Source organism: Gracilinanus agilis, chromosome 4, assembly GCF_016433145.1.
Source record: "Gracilinanus agilis isolate LMUSP501 chromosome 4, AgileGrace, whole genome shotgun sequence".
Lineage (NCBI taxonomy): Eukaryota > Metazoa > Chordata > Mammalia > Didelphimorphia > Didelphidae > Gracilinanus > Gracilinanus agilis.
In genome coordinates this window covers 172,725,243-172,747,374 of record NC_058133.1, presented here as the reverse complement: position 1 = coordinate 172,747,374, position 22,132 = coordinate 172,725,243, and the positions used below count along the sequence as shown (strand labels likewise).

The window sequence follows — 22,132 nt, the reverse complement described above, 5'->3', positions numbered from 1 at the left end:
TGAGGTTCATCCACTCTATAAAGGCAGGAGCCCCAGGACAGGTTTGAGTTGGGCAATGAGGAATGTAAGAGAATACGCCAGTTTGTAAAAAAAAAAATAGTGGCAATTAAGAGCAGCAGTGAGGTGCTGAGGAAAATTTTATCTAAAATATATTTATACAACTATACAGTACATCTGTGAAAATGCAAAGTCCAGCCGGTCAAAAGTGCAGGGAACAGAGATTCCACATCCAGGGCTCTCAGTAGAGAAAGATGGCCAGGAGGCAGGTCAGCAGAGGGGTCAGAAACACGGACCAGGTATGGGGCAATAACCTTTCCACCCTGTTGTGAAAGATATTTCGAGGCCCTCTCTTCTGCATTTTCCGGTAGTTGTTTGTCATGGGAATGTCTATCTGACCCTTCTCATTATAGTACAGCTTCTTGGAGAACTGCAAAATCTATAAAGAACCAAGGATTCTGGTGACTTTACCATCCTTCTATTTTTTTAAACTAAATTTTTATGGGTTTATTCTCAGTTTTCTCACTTCCTCCCTCCCCTCCCCACACCATAGAAGGCATCACCAACAAAATGATAGGTATGTATAAATTGTGTTTTTCATGTTTCTCTTTGTCAGTTCTTTCTCTGGAGGTGCACATTCACAAGTTCTTTTTCAAACATTAATTCTCTACCTGTCTATAAGATTCTTTGCCTCTAAACATGTCACTCTTCATTATTTCATGTAAATCTATCCAAGTTTTTTAAAAAATCTGCTCATCATTTTTTACAATGCACTTGTATTTCATCATAATCATATGCCATAATTTGTTCAGCCATTTCCCAATTGCTGGACATCTCAGTTTCCAGTTCTTTCCTACCACAAAGAAAGCTCCTATAAATATTTTGGAACAGACCTTTTCCTTTTTAACTTGATCTCCTTGAGAAATAGACCTATCAATGGTATTGTTACTTCTTAAGGGAATTGATAGTTTTATAACTCTCTGGGTATAATTCCAAATTGCTCTCTAAAGTAATCGGATAAGTTCACAGTTCCACCAACAGTGTATTAGTGTCCCCATTTTTGCACATTTTTGCCTTTTTATCATTTTAACCCATCTGATAGGTGTAAGATAGTTTCTAAGAATTATTTTGATTTGGATTTCTCTAATCAATAATGATTTAGAGCATTTTTAAATATACCTATGTATGGCTTTGATTTCTTCATCTAAAAACTGTCCCTTTACATTTTTTCACCATTTATCACTTGGGAGATGGCTCTTATATTTGACAAATATATAAATTTGACACAATTTTCTATATAGTTTAAATATGAATCCTCTATCTGAGAAACTTTCTATTTCTATAAAAATTTTCCCCTAATTTTCTACTTTCCTTCTAATTTTGGTTATGCTAGTTTTATTTATACAAAATCTTTTTGATTTAATGTATTCAAAATTATCCATATTACATCTTATAATACTTTTCATCTCTTATTTACTCATACATTTCTCTCCTATACAGATCTGATAAGTAATATGTTTCCTGTTCTTCTGATTTGCTTACAATATCTGCTTTTATGTGGTTTCCATTTTGACTTTATCTTAGTGAATGATGTAAGATATGGGTCCATACCTTATTTTTCCTAAGTACTTTCTAATTATCCTAGCAACTTTTACCAAATGGTGAGTTCTTATCCCAAAAACTTGGATCTCTACTTTTGCCAAATACAAAGTTACTATAATCTTTTACTCTCAATTATTGTATGTCTGTTCTGTTCCAGTGATCTAGCTTTTGATTTTTTAGCCAGTAAAGGATAATTATGGTAATTACTAATTTATGATACAGTTAAAATCTAATACTGTAGACCTCCTACCTTTACATTTTTTCATTATTTCCTTTATTATTCTTTTTCTTTTTCTTTCAAATGCACGTGTTATTATTTTTTCTAGCTCAATAAAATAATTTTTTGATAACTGAACTGGAATGGCAATGAATAAACAATTAGTTTAGGTAGGATTATAGCTTTAATTATATTGGCTCTGCTCAGTCATTGAACAATGATTATCTCCCCATTATTTAGATCTTACTTTATTTTTCTAAAAAGTCTTCTATAATTATGTTCATGTAGTTCCTGAGCTTTTTTCAGCAGACTATCATTCTAATAGCCATTTATGTTTCTTTAAGCTCAGTTCAGGAATTACCTTCTATGAGATACCTTTCCTGATCACAGTCCCCCAACTTCAAATGACTGGCCCAGACTATCTTGTATTGATTTACTTGTTTTGCATATATTTGTATATAGAACTTCATATATATGTATATTCTGTTTTCCCCAGTACAATGCAAGGTCCTTGAGGGAAGGGACAATTTCTTTTTTTTTTTCTCTTTGTATGTCCATGGCCTGGCAGAGTGCCTGGCTCAGAGTTGGTGCTCAATACATGCTCGTTGGTTGGCCCCTCTTCAGATAAAAAGCCTTAATCTTTTTGGCTAAGGACTTTGTATCCATTTATCAGTTCCCTCTTTGAGCCTTGACCCTTCCTCACTTCATATGGGTGGATGAGATTAAAGTAAAAATGATGATCCATCTGGGGTGAATGTTTGCCTTCGCCCTGTTCCTTCAGCTTGCCCCACTCAAATTGAATGTAACCCTCTCTACCCTACCACCTCCATTTCCATGTGTTACATGAATATTTTCCATTGTCTTTTTAGACAAGAGAAACTGTAAAAGATCCCAGGAACAATTTAATTGAGACTGTGTGGACATAACTCAGTTTTTGAGCATGGTTGGAATAGGGAAGTTATGAGGGAAGAGTAAAGGTAGGTGGTTATGACACTACTTTTCTTCTTTTGTTTAGAAACACTTACCTTTTTTTTGACAGTATTGATCAGTTTCAAGGCAGAAGAGAAGCAAGGGTTAGGCAATTTGTGATTAAGTGACTTGACTAGAGTCACACAGTTAGGAAGTGTGTGTTCAAATTTGAACTCAACACCTCCTGTCTCCAGACAGTCCTGACTCTTTCTCTATCCAGTGAACCACCTAACTGCCCCACGTCATTACTTTTCTTATTGGAGACTGGCTAGTGATTATTAGAGAGTCCCCAAAATGACCACTTGGTGGCCAGTATGTGATGCTGAGTCTCTATAACCTAGACTAGCCCACAGATAACAGTCACTCGGTCTAAATACAGTAGAGGCCAAACCCTGTCACTCTATAAAATTAGGGGCTTAGACTCACTCCTTCCTGAGGATCTTCCCAGGTTTCAATCCTATTTCATGCCTACCTAGCCCAGAGCCTCCCATTTAGCCCCACAGCCTCCTTGGGGATCTAATCTAAGACTTCAGATGCCCAAATAGTTACCTGATCTTCTTCAACTTGTAAAGGATCCTTAAACACAGTCCAGATTACATTTTCTGGGCAGCTAGGAAAAGTAAGGGAGCCCTTGTATCGGAAAAAATGTTTCATATCCTTAAGATCTGGGATGAGGTCATAAAGGCTCATTGGTTTTGTGGTCACCTCATTGTCTAAGGGAGATAAAAGACCCAGAGGGCTTGTTAGCATGACGTTTTGGGAAAGAACTCTACTTCCCTCAGAATGACCCCAAGTACAAATACAGTACACATTCCCCTTTGATTTTTGCCCTCTAGTGCTAGAACTATTGCTCTAGAGTTCCACATCACATCTCTTCCTATGTGAAGTTCTCCTCTGCCCCAATCCTGCTCAAAATGACTACAGATAAAGGAGCCCCATCCTCCAATCTTTTAGACCAGGGTTCAGCAACCTTTTTGGCCATGAGAGCTATAAATGCCACATTTTTTAAAATGTAATTTCGTGAGAGCCGTACAGTGCTCACAATGCGCACTCCTGTAACAGCGCTTGAAAAAAAATTGACTTTATGGCTCCTGCAGAAAGAGCCATATCTGGCCCTCAAAAGAGCCAGATATGGCTCGAGAGCCATACGTTCGTTGCCAACCCCTGTTTTAGACTATGATGCCCAGTGCTCACACACACACACACACACACACACACACACACACACACACACACAGGTTCTTTCTCCCACCATCAATCCATTTTCCACCCGTAGCCCCAGCTGGGAATAGCAGATGTTTGTTATGGCTCACTCTTATATGGGATTTGGTCCAGGGCATCCAAGATAGTCTGGAAGCCTTCATGTTTTTTATTATTTGAAGCCTGGAAAGAGAACCATCTTTTTCAGAAATGCTAAGAAGTGACCATTGGATAAGAGGCAAGGGAATGTTAGGAAGGATAGGAGGAATCTTTGTGTTTAGTCCCCAGGGTCATTTTCAGGGCACCCCTCCTTTTTTTTTGATGAGTGAGTGAGATGCTGCATGGTGCTCTGATTAATTAGCAAGAGGAAGGTTTCTTTGTCCTCTGTCTTGGGCTAGTCTCTTTTTTCCACCATGCTTGTAGGATGTGGAGAGGAAAAAGAGACACAACTAGAGGGGGACTAAGGAAGAGGGTCTGAGGGAGAGAAAGACAGATAGAGATAATCATTTTCTTCTTTCTAAATTGCTCCATTTTCTTGTCTTCTGCTAGGAGGGAGAGTAGAAAAGAGGAAAGGCAAATTTTGACTGGTGGATAAACCTGGGAAGAGAACAGGGGAAAGCAGCAGGGGCCCTAACCTGTATCAGGAACCCCATGATAGTGATTGCATCTTTTTCAGTAGACTGAATTGCCTTTTCCAGCTTCTGAAACTTGTCCCTGATATGAATAATTTGCACCTGGAGCAAAGAGTAAGAGAAATGTGTTAGAATGGCATCTTCCATTTTACCTGTCCCAGGGCTCTCCCAGAGCCTATTTCTCAGGCATTATTGGTCTCTAAGATCTGGTCTGAGGAGAATGGGATTATGGATTTAGAAGAAACTAATGAGGAATTGGAGACCCAGAGAGATGAAAGGAATTATAAAATAATTAATATTATAGATTTAGAGCTAGAAGGGATATTAGAAGCCATTCAACTCTCTTTTTTTTAAACCCTTACCTTCCATTTTAGAATCAATACTGTGTATTGGTTCCAAGGCAGAAGAGTGGTAAGGGCTAGGCAATGGGGATGAAGTGACTTGCCCAGGGTCACACAGTTGGGAAGTGTCTGAGGCCAGGATCTCCTGTCTCTAGACCTGACTTTAATCTACTGAGCCATCCAACTGCTCCCTCTCTCTTTTTACAAGTGAGAAAACTGAAGAAGCCAAGACAGGTGAAGTTACTTGCCCAAGATCATATTGGTAGTTACAAGTAGGATTTGAACACAGGTCCTTTGACACCAAATCCAGTGTTCTTTCCACTTTCCCATGAGTGAAAAGAGCAGGGAGCTGAGGAAGTCCACAGTGTATGGAGAGGGTTGAGATGATTTTTCACTATGATCCCAAAGGAGAGACTGGAAAGAAAGTAAGGGCAGAAAATATATCTCTGATATCTGGGTCCTAATTCTTGCTCTGCTGCTAATTAACCATTTGACTCTGGGCAAGTCATTTCCCCTCTCTGGGTCTCAGTTTGCTCATATATATAAAATGAGTAGCCCTAAAAGATCACTTCTAGCTTTCATGTTTTGTCATCCTGTGATCTCAGTCAAATCCCAGAATCCTCAGTCCCTATACCTGTTGGATGGAGAAGAAACAAGGGAATGAGATTGAGGCTAAGACAAACTTGGAGGGAAAAACTTCTCACCTCCATGGCATAGGGCTTCCCATTGATGGTGTGTTCAGAGCCTTTCTTCAAAGAATCTGACCAATGGAACTGGACATACATTGCCCTGTAAGTATCTTCCAGGCCACCACCAGAGATCTTGATTGTGCCATTAAGATTCACCAATACTTTGATGGACCAGAGAAAGGAAAAAGAGAAGGTAAGGGGCTGTGGAACCCTCTGGTTTGCTTTGTATCCTAGAGCATTCATCCTGTTCAACTTCTCTCTCCCTATCTGGAACCTTTCCTTGTATTAAAAATGTTTTAAGCGTTTAAAAATACTTACCTTTGGTCCTAGTAACAATTCATTGACAGAAGGGCAAGGGCTAGGCAAATGTAGTTATCTTACTTGCCCAGGGTCACACAGATTTGATCCCAGCTGCTTCCAGGTCTGATGCTTTATCCACTATGTCACCTAGCTGTCCCTTTCTTTGTATTTTTTCCCTCCATCACATGAATAGTTGTTTCCCCCTCCCAGACTTGGCATGAAAAGCTCACCTTAATAAACAGTTATGGATAGAACTTCTTGGCCCATCCTCTATCTGAACTTAGCAAAAGCAAATAGCAAGTTGTTACTCATTAGTAAAGCAATTACCCCTTTGCAAAGTGCTTTACAAACTGTTGGAACATGGAGAGCATTCATCCTCTGCATGTAAGCCAAAGGCAAATGGAACAAATAATAAAGAAGTGGATTGAGATGGACTAGAGTGGAGAAAGATGATGCAGAATAGAATAGAAGAAGAGGGAGGGAATGGAGTAAAGTGATAGAGAGTGGATTAAAAAAAGGTGAAGTAGAATGAGATGGAGTGGAGAAATAGCAGAGTGGAGTGGAGTGGAATAAGAAAGAATAAAATATGGGGAGGTGGACTTGAGTTAGAATGGAACAGAATAAGGAGGAGGAGAAAAGAGTAGTAAGGATAGGAGTAGAAGAAAATGGAGTGGAATCTACAAGTCCCCTTTTTCTCATTCCCTTTCTGGTTGGTTCCTAGGTACCAACAAAAAAATGCTGACTTTGGTGGAGGGGACAAAAGAGTAATGCTCTCCTTTTAGCCCATTCCCCAAAACACTGAGAAATGACTCACTTGTGTACCCATTGTTTACAATAGTCCATGGGTACTGTCTATCATAACCGATGTACGTGAAAAAGTCGTTCAGCTTGGGATCTGCCAAGGTGTTGGAGATCACAATGTTAACTGGAGATTGCATAAAACCTTTGCAGGTGCCAGGCCATGATGCTGGACCTGAAGGATTAAAAAAGATAAATGGAGAAGGAGACACTGCTATCAGATCTCAGTTACAGCAAAGGACTTTGTGGCAGGGGAAGATTTCAGATCCATTGGTGTATCTTGTGTGATTATGTCTTCCACTTACAGCGGCCAGCATTGAGGCTGTGCCTCAAATGCACTTCCTTGTCATCTTTCTCCCATAGAATTCCATGCTTCCTTCACAAGCCTCTCCAGATCTCCCCAGTTCCTTATACCTTCCCTCTGTGAACTACCTTGCATTTTCTTTGCATTTCCTTGTACGTTGTATCTCAGAAGTTTAAATTAATCTATAAGCTATAAGCTTAACACTACACTTAGATTTTTGGAACACTTATTTGCATACTCATTGTCTCCTGATTTTAACGTAAGCTCCTTGAAGGCAAGGAACTGTTTATTAATTTTCTTTGTCTCTTCACCACTAAGCAGAGTTCCTGGCATGTAAATGACATTTAACATGCATTGACTGATCGATTGATCAGTTGGCTAATGTGGAGCTGAACAGAGAACAGAAGCCACATAAATACTTGAATGAATGTTATTTTCCTATTAGGTTAGTTCCCCCTGCCCCCCAACTCCCATCTCCCTCTTTTATAAAACAGAGTTGGTTGAATCTGAATCTGCTGGGCTGATGAGTCAGACAAAAGAATGAGATTAAAGCATCACAGGTTACCATAATGAGAAGATGCCTTGGAGATCATCTAGACTAAATTTCTCATTTTACAAAAGAGACCAAGAAGGTCCTGAGAAGCAAAGTTTCTGGTCCTCTACACAGCTAGAGGATAACCAAATTGAGATGAGGACTTGAGGCTCCTGATTCCACCACTAGGATTCTAAACTACACTGGATGGTGGCTGTGTACTTTGAGAAGAGGACTTTGTTACCAAATGTATCTTCAAAACTTCAAAGTATTAATTACATTCTATACCATCACCTTAACTCTCCTCAGGTTTTAGAACATGGATTTCTGAGGAACTTGAGGGACCCATGGTTTGGGACTGAGGACAGTTAGCTTAAATTATGTGGGTTGTTCTGTCAGATAAGTAATTTGTGCAATTATGTGATCGAGAGGCTTAGCCATGGTGAAGAATTAAGAAAATGCATTTCTCCCTGTCCTTCACATGAGGGGAGAAGGTAGAACTATAGGCGTAGAATAAAGGATATATGGTCAGACTTCACTTAAACGTTTATTGGTTTTTCTAAACTGTTTTTCTTTCTTTTGGGGGGGTGGTCTTTGTTACAAAGGATGTTTCAGTGAGTAGTTGCTGATATATTCAGAAATGAAAGGAATTTAATAACAAGATACCAATACATTTTATTTTTTTTTCAAGAAGCTTGGTCTAGAAGGTACACTAGATGATCCTTAAAGTGTTTTCCTGATTTGACATTATTCTAATCTATCCTTTTGCTAATTCCTCCTTACCTCCCCCATCACCTCTCTCTGGGTCTAGTTTGAGCTATATTCCTGACATTCATAACCAGAGCAGGGAAAGGGGAAGGGAAGGAAAGTCCTCAGTGGAATATAGTCAATTCTCAGCTCTCTCTATTAGAAACAGTGGAGAATCTCTAAACGATTTCTGCTTTGTTTTTATACATTGTTACTGGGTATTTTTGCTATCTTGTGCTTGGTTTATTTTCATTTTAGTAGGTTTCTCTCTTAGAAGAGATAAAGGCCAGACATTATTTGACTGATTCAGAAAAGTGTCCGTTCTCTGAGAACCCCTCCAACCTGGAAGTGGTTGTAGGAGGAATGGAACCAAGAGCATGTTGAGAGGAATGGGGAAAATGAGCCAAGAATTAAACATTGATCAGAGATGACCTACAAAGGGGATCATTCATATAAAGATTCAAGAAGTGACCTCCTCCAAAGTATGGTTGCAAGTATTTATAATAACTGTTGCAAAAGCATTTGCAAGTCAGACAAAAAAAAAGATTTTCAAAGTACTTCAGTATTATTATCTTATTTCATACATAGAACAACTCTGGGAGGTAGATGCTAATATTATTACCTCCATTTTGCAGATGAAGAAATTGAGGTCAATAGAGTCGAAATAACTTGCTCATTTGCTCTGAGCCTGACTAGCCATGCATCATTATTGAAAGGTGGATGATCTGCCTGAGTTGGGAAGGGGGGTTGGATTCTGTAGTCCCCAACTCACCTGGACAACTTAAAGCCTTTGCTTGTGTTTCATAGCACCAGTCATCTGGGAAAGACAAGGAGAAAATAAGGGAGGGAATGAATATATATAGGGTGGAATGGATGTGGGGAGAATGGGAAGTCTTCTATGATACTACAAGCTCACAGCTCTCCTACATCTCTAACTGCTCCTCCTCTGAATCCTTTGCTGGCTCCTTATCTCCTTCTCATCCCTGAAGTGTGAATGTCCACAAAGTTCTCTCCTGGATCTTCCTCTTCCCTCACTGTACTGTCTTCCTCTGCGATCTCAATCATTTTCATAACTTCAGTTATCTATATAATCTCTATGCAAGTGAAGTCCCACTCTGTGTCTCCTTAGGACTCCATTTCCACAGCTCCAGTTGCCTGCTGGACTTTTCCAACTAGATTCCTACTGAAATCTCAAACTATATCCAGTACTAAACTTATCACCTTCTTTCCCAAACTTCCCTTTATTCTGAACTTTCCTTTTCCCACCCTGGTGTTGGTATCACCATCTTCTTAGCTGCTCAGGCTAGCAACCTCAGAGGGATCTCTCCCCCTTCTTCCTGCCTTACAGACCTGCCTCTCTTCTCTCCACTCACTTGTCAATCCCACCTATAGAATGTCTCTAGCCTCCAGTTCCCAGTCCAATAACCACAATTCACCCCTCAACTCTTCTTTCTCAGACTATTGTAATAGCCTCCTAGTTGGTTTTTTTGTTTGTTTTCTTTTTTTGCCTCTAGTCTCCTTGTTCTCAAATTCACTCTTTGTCCTGCTCCTTTTGCTATCTTCTCTATCCACTGTCCTGATCACAAAAGTTCTCTACTCAATCAACTTTTGGTGGCTCCTTCTTCTCAGTTACATATTAAAACATAGACTTTTAGCCCTGGGATTCTCCCTCCAATCTCCCTTCCATTCTCATCTTGTATTCTTCACATATACTCTACATTGGGAGAAAGTGGCCTATCCACCACCCCACTGCTATTCCTGCCTTCTCCAGGTTCTGTGCCTTTTGCTCACTCCCATCATCTCATTGTCCCCTAATCCTGAAATGCAGCTTCTCCTCCCTCCCTGCCCCCACCTATGGAAACTTCTCTTTCTCCGAGGTCTAAACTCAGGTGGCACCTCCTGCTCCAGAGTGCCTTTTGGAACCCCTCCTCCTCCATTTGGGTGTCAGCAGCATCAATCCTCCTTGTAGAGACAGGAATACCAACTGCTTAATATGTCTGGGACTGAAGTGGGAGTGACGAATAAGGGGAAGGGCTGCCCTTCCCTCTGAGATGAAGGCAGATTTTGAGCACCAGGCAGGAAGAAGAGTGCTGCCAGACACCTCTGGGGAGAATGCAGATTGGATCAGATGTCTCGAGTGTAGAAAGAGACATTTCCAAGCCCCTGAGAACTCTCCTATCCATTGCCCAGATGGATATGTGCAGACACATGGGCTAACCTCTAAGGAGCAGTCCCTGGGGTGCTGCCCTTCAATGCCCAAAGGGCAAGGAAGGAAAGAGAAATAGAAGAGATCCTACTTACCATCCTGTCATCCCTACCCCTCTCCCACCCCAATATAGACACCCACAAATATACACATATGCATATATATGCATAGACATTAATAGATACTCACACACAACATATACATGCATGCACACACATGTAACACATATAGGTGCACATAATTAATGTGCACATATACATTCAAATATATTTAAATATACATATACACATACATATAAATATCCACACAAATGTACAGACACACACACATATATATATACACACATGTATATGCACACGCATCTATATCTATAGCATAATAAAGACCTTCACATTAAATAGGCATCCCATGCCAACTCCCTCCTTCAGACAGGTCCCATGGGACATTCAAATCTGGGTTTCTTCTAGCCATTAGGCTTCCTCCTTGCAAATGAGGATTAACTTTGCAGGGGCCACCCCTTTTCCATAGCAGTCAAATTTGCTGGATTAGCCCTGTGAGTTTATTTGAGATGAAATAAAGCTTACACAAGTAACTCGAGCTGCCCACACCTCCCCTCCATTACCTAAACAATGTTATTCAAGTAAATTCTTGGCCAAGCTCTCTTCTGGATGGTGTCAAGTCCACTCTGACCTCTGACCCTCCTCAGGGCTGCTGCTTCCTTCCCTGAGTCTTTCTAGCTCAAGATCTAAGATCCTGTGGTCCATCTTCCCTGAAAAATCTGTCAGGGAAGTCTTTGAGGCTGGGAAGAAAATGGAGCTGGTCCAATAAGTGGGAACTTCCAATGGGAAACTGTCTTCTACCTCTCTTCTCAGTGGCTTAGCCTGACCTGTTTCAAGGTTTGTGTCTCTCCACTTCCGGACTTGCAGTAAGGATTGGCAAGAGGGTGTTAAATGCTCAGTTGGGAAGGTCATGGGATGATTTCTTGTATTATGATCATGAGTTTGGATTATTCCCCTATTGCAGAATCAGAAAAAACAATTCTTATGGAAATCATAAGAGACAGAGGATGGGGAAACATGGGGTCATAGAAGGTCATTTGAACTCCCTAAGAACAATGTATCCCTCTGAGGCAGCAGAAAGAGTGCCAGAAGAATTTTAGACCATGGTGGTACATTATGGGCCAGACTATTTGGACACCAGGATTTCTGGCTGAGCCAGGGAAGGGAAAAATTAGCTCAGAGGTATCAGCAAAGAAGTCTCAGTCTCATTCAGGTCATTGTGGTTATGGATGTGACCCTAAACAGAGTTGCCCTCCAAAAATATAACTGTGCCTCTCCCCAGGAAAATGGATCATAGATTTCAAATCTTTGGGGTCCTCTCCTCAAACCTCTACCTGGAAAAGCACAGGGAATGGTCATGTGACCTGTCATCCTTTGGGGATAGTACATTTGGTATAGATTTATAACTCAGAGACTCTTTGGGATTCTGCTGAGAGCCATCAAGTTCATGATGAATGGCAAAGTCATGCATGAACCCTGATATTCTGTAAAGGCTGTTACTAGAACCCTCACAGGCCATCTATAGACTCTTAGGAAATTACTACCTTTACATGTAGTAATACAGAAATTCCCCTAGAAGTCACTTCACAACAAACCAGCAAATAGTGAATTAATGTTAAATATTTTAAAACCTTAACTTGGATCTCTCACTCCCATACAGAAGTGCCTGCAAAAACAGGCCAGAACAGTCTCCAAGTTTTCCACCTCCCTGATCCCTGATTTGGTACTGTACATTAACATAAAAGAACAGTGGATGATAAATGGAGAAATTGTCTCCCTTGAAAAGGCCTGTACATTCCCACCACTGTAACCCAAAAGATACATTAAACACACCTTGAAAAATATTGAGTTACTGGAGAATGAAAAGTTGTAACAAAGTTAATGTATGACTTAATATATTGTCTCTAAGAAAAGATGTATGATGAGAATGAATGAGAATGGACTTCCATGCCAACATTATGTGTGATCTCAAAATGTATAAAAATAAACCTTATTCAAGGCAGAGCAGAGCAGTATTCATGATGCCTGCCTGGCTGAAACACTGACTGTCTCTCATTGTCTTAATTGTCCATGCTGTCCCACCTCCATCAAGACCCTGGACCTGTGGGAGTTATACTCCTGCAGGGTTCCTCCATGCACATACAGCACATGGTTGATTCTTTAGATACCTGGGTCTGGAACCCTAAAGAAGTCAGATGGCAGCTTTGTTTTCCCCACCCACCACATCTCCCAGCACTTATCCCAATATTCTGCTTTGGGAAAGGAAGCAGCTGAGAAAACTCTTCCACATCTGTCCTGCAAAAAAAAAAAAGTTTTCTCCTCTGTCTGTTGTCAGTTGAGCATAGAATCATAGGATCCTAGCTGAATATTTAGAATTGGAAGCAACCTTAGGAGGTATTTAGTTCAGTTCCTTTTTCTTAGAGGTAAGGAACTCTGAGGGCAGGAGGAGTAACATGTTTTGCCCAAGGTTACACAGGCAGTTAGTTTAGTGGCAGAGATAAGATTCAAACCCTGGGTTTCTACCTCCAAAACCTTCACCCTGTTCATATACCTTTTTTCTTTTTCTTTTTTTTTTACAAGAGATTATTCAGTAGTATTTGTGGTTGTGAGGGAAATTGGGAGATAATTGTGGGATGAGAAGGGAGCCAATGAAACAATAATTTAAAAAAAGAAAAGAAAAACAAAATTTGGGGGATCTCAGCCCTACTCTTCCAAGGCAGCTAGGCTGGTCATAGCTAGGGTTGAGCTGGAAACTTTACATCCCCTCCCATCCCTAGGAGAAGTACCCTCAATTGGACTTTATTTTCCTTAGGCTCTCCTGGCCTCTAGCTAAGATATCTGCTCTTTCCTTAATGTGAAGATGGGATTAACTCTCCCTTATTGATTCTTTACATTTTAGCCAACAGGAATGTATACATACTTAATCTTTAAGTAGGGGAGGGAGGTCTATGATCCACTTGTGCTAGTGAGTGACAAATAAAAAATAACTGACTGCTTCCTGGGTAGTCCAAAGCAAAATTAAAGCTGCCATTGGTCCACATAAAAGTGGAAGGTAGACACAGGAAGTGAGGCAAAGAACTGCCTTTAAATATGGTGGTAACTTCCTGTGAGTAGGTTTTTCTCCTTTGAACTTGGCCTTGGAGGAACTCAGACTTGAGACCTCAGACTGCTTCCTTTTGGACTGCCACATGGGTGAGTGAAAATGTTGACTCCCTTTCCTTGGCTTTACTGGAGACACTAGCCTCCGGAGAGGCCCCTTGTCTTGAAGAAGGCCTTGTGGCTAGAAACCTTGTTAAATTAAGTTCTGTGTCCTGCTTTTGCTGGGGCCTCTGAAGCCCTGCCTGGCATGAATCAGGCCAGAGTAATTCATTCTCTCTCTCTCTCTCTCTCTCTCTCTCTCTCTCTCTCTCTCTCTCTCTCTCTCTCTCATTTTCCTTGCTTTTCTTCTTTCTTTCTATTTATAAATAAACTACCATAAAAGTCATTCTGACTTGAGTCTTTCATTTGGAATTAAGTACTTAATTCCTGGTGTCCAAACTCTTAATTATTCAGTCCAACCATAATTTTACCCTTTACATTAATTATGTTGACTTTTTTAGTGTCATATTCTTGTTCCTACTCATCTGAAAAGGAAGTAAGCTAGGGAAACAATAGAGCTGAAAGAGGCCAGGACCTGCTGTTGGGAGCTGTGGAGTGAGAGGGAACATTTAGAGTACTAGTGATTGGTGAGAGAGAATAAATCTGAGTCTCTGATGAAGGACAAGAGTGCCCTAGACTTCAAGGTTTGCATAATCTTAGTGTCACCTCCATTTTTCTGTAGCCTAGCCAACCTCACCCATAACCCTGTCCCCTCATCCCCCATCCCATGAGAAACATTTAAGCCTAGTTAGAGAGACGACTGGCAGCATTCTTTTTAGTCCTTGTCCCCAGGTCCTTGTCCATCTGCTCAAAGAAGGAATGGGGTCAGAATCACAGGGGTGTTTGCATCCTCTCTTCATGGCATCCCTACTCCCGAGACTGTATCCCACTCAGCTCATATGCTGTTTAAGAGCAGAGTGAAGAAGAGCCCTGTGAACCTTGCCCATCAACTCCTCCCTACCATCATTCCTCCATTCCTCTCTTTCCCCATCTAAATCAACATTGGGAAGGAAACAAGTTGACCTCAGCCAAGACTCCAGCTTCTTCTCTCCCAAAATTGAGATTTTAGTGGAAGGAAGGTCCTGGTTGCCTCTCCAAAGAGTCCTGAGATATTGAAGGAGAAAACTGCCTGAAAAGGAGGTAAGACCAAAAACATCCATGCAAGTATCTAGCCTGAACCCTGAAGCTCTGGAGGTAGTGGGAAGTGGTGGTCTTGGTGGTGAGCTGCTGACAGGAAATAGAATAGATATCTGGGAAGGAAGGAGAAGGCTCTGGATTGTAAGAGTCTAACTCAGAGGTCTCTGAGATGGAGTCAGAAGCTGTATCTTGTGTATGAGTGTCTGTGTGTGTGTGTGTGTGAGTGTGTGTGAGAATCTGTGAATTGTGGAGTTGAGGGGAAGGCCAGGGGAAATGAGAAAAGGATTGAGAAAGAGGGCAGGCATCCTATAGACAGTCTACACCATGGGTTTTTATTTCTACTGCTCCAATCCACGAGGAAGAGAGGGCAGAGAGAAGCTATCTGATTGATGCCTAACCTCCTAGGCATAGGAATCCTGTCCCTCAGTCTTAATTCTCTCTACAACCTTTCCTTACCCCTTCTACCCATATAGGTCTCCCTTGGCCCAGACCTCCTCTGTTCCTTCCCCTGACACTGACAGACAGGAAAAGGAGGGAAGAGAGAGGAGATGCTAGTTTGGCAATGCTGCTAGCATCAAAGCAATTCAAAACCAGGAGAATAATCCCCACCCCTGGTCCCTCTTCCATCTCCCAGAAGAGAAAGGAAGAACCATAACAGTGGGATTCTTTATTTTTTCCCTTCTAACCTCACCTTGTCTCTATTAATTTATACTAAGTATTCCAAGGTAGAAGAGCAGAAAGGGCTAGTAATTTTCCCAGGCTCACACAGTTAGGAAGTGGCTGCGGCCAGCTTTGAACTCAATCCTCCCAACTCCAGGAACAGTGCTCTTCCACTATGCTACCCAGGTGGCCCAGTGGCATCCTTTTTGAAAGGTTTGAAGAAAAACTTTGGCTAGAATCCCCAGTAACAAAGCCCTAAACCAGGCATAGGGAGGCAGCTCCTTGGAGGTAAAAAGTGCCAGAACTGTAATTCCCTTTTTCCAAATGAAGTAACTGAGGTTCAGGGAGATTAAGGAACTTGTTCAAGGTCACAGAGCTAGTGATTGTCAGGGGTGGCACCCTCAATTCTTCTGTCTCTAGTTCTAGTGTGCTTTCCACAATGTAGTGCTGCCTGGGAACCTCCATCTCCTCTGAAAACCTTTCTTGAGGAGGGGATTGGAGAAGGCAAGGGCTGCCTGCAGGTAAAGGAAGGAGGGAGATCTGTTTTCCTGAAGTTTTTTTTTAATTAATTTTTTATTTTTAGAAAAATTTTCCATGGTTACATAATTCATGTTTTTACTTTACCCTTCATCCTCTCAAACTCCCTTCCCTATAGCTAACTCACATTTCCACTGGTTTTAACATATGTGGTCAGTAAAGACATATTTACATATTATTTATAGTTACATTGGTGTCATCCTTTCGGGTCTATATCCCCAGGAGAAACGTCTCCAAACAACTCCAAGAGTTGGGAGGATGGGGAGTGGCAGGGACCTCTCAGGGCCCAGGAAAATGCCCTTCTGGCCCCCCAGCAGTGTGGATACTGGCTTCTTATCAAATATTAACACCCTCCCCCTTGACCTGATAATTAAGAGCCTTGCCTCACTATTATTTGTTAAATTAAAATTACTCTGGCTGGAAATATTCACTGAGCCAGGACCGCAGAGTTCCTGTGACCTCCCCTCCCCCTTTCCTCCTTCCCCCCAACAACCTCCCAGAGAAGAAGCTGGCACAGCAGAGAGCAGAGCTCAGTTCTCCTTCAGGAGAGACCCTCTCCCCTGGGAAGGAGAGTCCTAGGTCACTATTAGGAGCTGGACATTGCCTGGGAACCCAGAACCCAACCACAGAGTATCCAACCTCTCTGACCACATAATTCATCTCTCACCTGATCACAGACCAACCTTGTGTCCTAGAGATCTGAGGGTCCCTGAGGCACTGAGTAGGGCCATTGAGACTGAACAGAATTCAGCCCACATCAGTGTATCTGGGAGAGGCAGGGTACGATGGTAAGAAACATGGACAGGGAGAGCTGCAAAGGCAGGGTAGCTGCCTGCCTAGCACCCAAAGGACTTTCCGTTTCCTCTGGCTCTGTTCTCTCTTGTTGCTGGTCTTTCTCATGATTTTCTCTGTTTCTGTCTTTGCCTTAGTCAGTCTTTGTCTGAGTTCCTGCCTGATTTTCCCTCTGTCTCTCTTCACCTTTGTGTCCATCTCTATTTCTATCTATCTTTCTCTGCCTCCAACTTTTTTTTCTTTCTACATCATTTTTTGTTTTCTCATCTCTGTGTGTGTTTTTCTCTGTCTCAATGTTTTATTTTTATTTTTTTCTTCTCAGTCTTTACCTCTGTTATTTCTCTGATTTGGTTTCTTTCTCTTTATCTCTCTTAGTGTCTTTGTCACCTTTTTGTAGCCTTTTCTCCATCTCCTGGATTTCCTCTGTAGTATATTTCTTGTCTCTGTCCCATCTATGTTGCTTTCTATCTCAATATGCCTATCTGTTTTGAGTTTCTCTCCCTTTCTCTTTTAATGTGTCTATCTCCATTCTGTATGTTTTCTATCTCTCTTATATCTAACTGCCTATGTCTTTTCATCTCTGTCTGTTGTGTTTGTCTCCTGTCTCTCTGTATAGATTATATAGGTGTGTATATACATGTATATATGTGTGTGTGTCACACACATGTCTCACCTTACTCCTACCTCACCTCTGCTCCCAGGCTAGTGAATCCCTCTCACTCTCCCCCACCCAACTGAGAGGGCAGTGGGTTCTGTCCTCAGAGTTTTTAGGACTGCTGGAGGGAGAGCTAACATACCTGGATTAGCTGGGACCCCTGACTGGGCCACTGTGATGGCAAGCAGCATTAGGAACAAGCTCATAAGGAACCTCTGTTCCTTAGCTATCTTTTCCTTTGTCTTTTCACTTGGCCTCATGTTAGGCCAAGAATGAGCCATGGTCTGTCCTGCAGTTCACTTTCTGTCCCAGGGTTTTTATAGAGGAACAGATAGACTGGTCTGGATTGCCAGGAGAACTTGGACCCCTTAGTCAGACTCCGCCCCCTGCTTTCTTCTTCCCTCCCCAACCTATACTCCTACACTTCTCTTCCTTTCCTCTATTTTCTACCTCCCCTTCCCTCCCAGAGTCCTGTCATTCTCTTCTCTCCATTCCCTTTTTCATTCTCCCCATTTGTTTCCCTTTTCTCCATATCCCATTCTCACTCTGATAGCATTTACTGAGTTTGGAGCTAGCCATTATACTCTTATATCACCTTGCAAGTAGACCAGGTCTACTCAAATTTGAAACTGTCAGCGGACCTGAAGATTCCTGGATCTTGCTCTTCTCCTTTTTCTCTCCCTCCTTCTCCTCCTCACCAGAAAATGTGGGGTCAGGTCCTGGTGTCCTCACATCTCAGCCTTGGGACCTGTCCTAGTTGGAATGTATAAGTGGAGAGCAAACTGCTCATGGTGACCTGTTGACCTGGTGGGATGGAATGGGCAGAAGCAGAAGTGGGGTGGCACAGAATGAACCTTGGGGTGAAGGAGCTGAGTGTCCCTAAGATTTTATCTCAATCTTTTTTCCCCTCTACTTTAGTCAGACTCTTTACCTGTTCCTGTCTCTTAGCTGTAGCCGATAGCCATCAGCGCCTGCCTCAGACTTCAAGCTTTCTGTAGGACAGATGATAAAGGCATTCCTTAAAAACCAGGCTAAGGAGAACTTCCAGGTTAAGATGGTGGCAGAGTAGAGGCAGGGTGACTTTCTCTCTTTACCAACGGATATAGAGTACATCCAAAGGACAAGAAAACAAAATCCAGATGAAAGAAGGGACCCCACAATAGGGCTCAGTATTGAAGATATGTGGGATTTGGGCACTTTCTCGCTATAAGGGGGGGAAATATCTCCCATCAAAATGCAAGTGGATCACCCCTCTCCCACCCCACCCCCAGAATGAAAAGGAAAACCAAAAGATTATAGCCAAAAACCAAAAGATTATAACCGAAAACCAGTCCCTAAAGGCTACAATTGAGCAATTAGAAGCTAATGATCTCCCAAGACAGCAAGAACAAATAAAACAAAGTCAAAAGACTAATAAAATAGAAGGAAACATGAAATATCTCAATGAGAAATTGACAGATCAAGAAAACGGCTAGAAAAGACAATTTGAGAATCATTGGTCTTCCTGAAAAAGCAGAAATTAATAGAAATCTGGACTCCATACTAAAAGAAATTATTCAGCAAAACTGCCCTGAAGTTCTACAACAAAAGAACAATATAGACATTGAAAGGATCCATAGATCACCCTCAAACTAGACCCTGAAAAGGCAACCCCCAGAAATATAATAGCCAAATTCAAGAGCTTCCAAGTAAAAGAAAAAATTTTACAAGAAGCCAGAAAGAGACAATCCAGATATCAAGGGGCACCAATCAGGATCACAAAGGACCTGGCAGCCTAAAAGACCTCAAGGCTTGGAATATGATATTCAGAAAGGCAAGAGAACTGGGTCTACAACCAAGGATAATCTACCCATCAAAACTGACTATATACTTCCAGGGGAAAGTATGGACATTCAACAAGATAGAAGATTTCAAAGTATTTGCACAGAAAAGAGCAGGACTAAATGGTAAGTTTGCTATCCAACCACAAAAACCAAGAGAAACATGAAAAGGTAAATAAGAAACAGAAGGAAAAGAAAGAAAATTCCTATTCTTAAATTTACCCCTTTAAGGGCCTTAATAAAAGAGAAATGTTATGTGTAATTTTCAAAAACTGTATTCACTATTATATATAATCAGAAGAATTATTCATAGGGAGAGGTTGGAGCACTAAATGGTCTAAGATGAGATGGGGCAGGGAAAAAAAGAGGGAGGGTGAATAGTAGGTGGCATCAAAAGAAAATTGAATGAATAAGAAAAATAGGATATTCTATACCACACAAAGAGAGCATGGGAAGGGGAGGGGACCAATACTATTATAAAAAGGAGAGGAAGAGAGCATTAAGAGGTAATATTTAAACCTTACTCTGAGTGGAATTAACCCTGAGAGGGAAGAGTAGCTATATCCATTGGGATATAGAATTCTATCTAACCCTACTGAGAAAGTCAGAAGGAATTAACCAAGGGGAGCAGGGAAGTGGGGAGGTCAAAAAAGGGAGGTGAGGAAGGGAATTCATTAGGCCTTAAAAATAAAAAGAGGGGAATAATAAGGGAGAGGGTGGAAAGGGAAATAAATCAAGGGAGGGGACAAGGGGGACTGGTCTAAAACAAACCACCGGTTTAACAGAAAATAGCATAAGAAGGAGGGGTAGAAATAGGAGAGGATACAAAATGTTGGGGAACACACAACTGATAATTATAATTCTGAATGTGAATGGGATGAACTCTCCCATAAAAAGGAAGCAAATAGCAGAGTGGATTAGAAACCAAATGTTGTCTACAAGAAACACATATAAGGCAGGTGGACATACATAGGTTTAAGGTGAAGGGCTGGAGCAAAATCTTTTTGACTTCAAATGAGAAAAAGAAGGCAGGAGTGGCAATCATGATCTCTGACAGAGCCAAAGTAAAAATAGATTTGGTTAAAAGAGATAGAGAAGGTAATTACATACTGATAAAAGGCAGTATAGACAATGAGGAAATAACAGTGCTCAATATGTATGCAACAAGTGGCATAGCATCCAAATTCATAAAGGAGAAACTGGCAGAGCTCAAGAAGGAAATAGATAGTAAAACCATAAAAGTGGGAGATCTAAATATTCCTCTTTCAGAGCTAGATAAATCAAACCGAAAAATAAATAAGAAAGAGGTAAGAGAGATGAATGAAGTCCTAGAAAAATTAGATTTAATAGATATGTGGAGAAAAATAAATAGGGACAAAAAGGAATACACCTTCTTTTCAGCTGCATATGGTACATTCACAAAGATTGATCATGTAATAGGGCATAGAAACATTGCAAACAAATGCAAAAGAACAGAAATAATAAATGTAACCTTCCCAGATCATAATGCAATAAAAATAATAATTAGTAAGGGCGGATGGATAGGCAAATCAAAAACTAATTGGAAATTAAATAATATGATTCTCCAAAACCAGTTAGTTAAAGAAGAAATCATAGAAACAATCAATAATTTCATTGAAGAGAATGACAATGATGAAACATCCTACAAAACTCTGTGGGATGCAGCTAAGGCAGTACTCAGGGGGAAATTTATATACTTGAATGCATATATTAACAAGTTAGAGAAGGCAAAGATCAATGAACTGGGCATGCAAATTAAAAAAACAATAAAAAACAAATTAAAAATCCCCAGCTAAACACCAAATTGGAGATTATAAAAATTAAAGGAGAAATCAATAAAATTGAAAGTAAAAGAACTATTAAATTAATAAATAAGACTAGAAGCTGGTACTTTAAAAAACAGATAAAATAGACAAAGTACTGGCCAATCTAATTAAAAAAAAGAAAGAAGAAAACCAAATCATCATTATTAAAGATGAAAAGGGAGACCTCACCTCTAACGAAAAGGAAACCAAGGCAATCATTAAAAACTATTTTGCCCAATTATATGGCAATAAATATAGCAATCTAGAAGATATAGATGAATATTAAAAAAATATAAATTTCCTAGATTAACAGTAGAAGAAATAGAATACTTAAATAATCCCATATCAGAAAAAGAAATTGAACAAGCCATCAAAGAACTCCCTAAGAAAAAATCTCCAAGACCAGATAAATTCACAAGTGAATTCTATCAAACCTTTAAAGAACAACTAATTCCAATACTATACAAACTATTTGACATAAGTAAAGAAGGAGTTCTACCAAACTCCTTTTATGATAAAAATATGGTACTGATTCCAAAGCCAGGTAGATCAAAAACAGAGAAAGAAAACTACAGACCAATCTCCCTAATAAACATAGATGCAAAAATCTTAAATAGAATATTAACAAAGAGACTCCAGCAAGTGATCACAAGGGTTATTCATTATGATCAGGTGGGATTTATACCAGGAATGCAAGGATGGTTTAAAATCAGGAAAACCATTCACATAATTGACCATATCAACAAGCAAACCAACAAAAACTACATGATTATCTCAATAGATGCTGAAAAAGCCTTTGATAAAATACAACATCCATTCCTATTGAAAACACTAGAAAGTATAGGAATAGAAGGACCTTTCCTAAAAATAATAAACAGTATATATCTAAAACCATCAACAAGCATCATATGCAATGGGGATAAATTAGAAGCCTTCCCAATAAGATCAGGCATGAAACAAGGATGCCCACTATC

At 40.5% G+C, this 22,132-nt stretch overlaps 1 protein-coding gene across 1 annotated transcript; it reads right to left on the bottom strand.

Moving 5' to 3' along the window:
• Positions 1–238: 238 nt before the first annotated feature.
• On the bottom strand, positions 239–17,772 carry LOC123246648 (carbonic anhydrase 4-like). Its single transcript, XM_044675468.1, has 8 exons — positions 17,655–17,772; positions 9,101–9,145; positions 6,762–6,920; positions 5,663–5,808; positions 4,621–4,719; positions 4,099–4,168; positions 3,335–3,498; positions 239–436 (listed from the first exon to the last, which is right to left on the bottom strand). Exons 1-8 carry the CDS (start codon positions 17,770–17,772, stop codon positions 239–241), a joined length of 999 nt encoding a protein of 332 aa, XP_044531403.1.
• Positions 17,773–22,132: the final 4,360 nt, after the last annotated feature.

What these genes read in the sequence shown, in the direction of transcription:
- LOC123246648 (XM_044675468.1), bottom strand. Translation starts at nt 17,772, where the DNA reads ATGAGGCCAAGTGAAAAGACAAAGGAAAAGATAGCTAAGGAACAGAGG. An exon ending in TGTAAACAATGGGTACACAA is followed by an intron (nt 5,809 to 6,761) that starts GTGAGTCATTTC and finishes GGTCCATCAAAG; the next exon opens with TATTGGTGAATCTTAATGGC. An exon ending in GGACCAAATCCCATATAAGA is followed by an intron (nt 3,499 to 4,098) that starts GTGAGCCATAAC and finishes TATCTCCCTTAG; the next exon opens with ACAATGAGGTGACCACAAAA.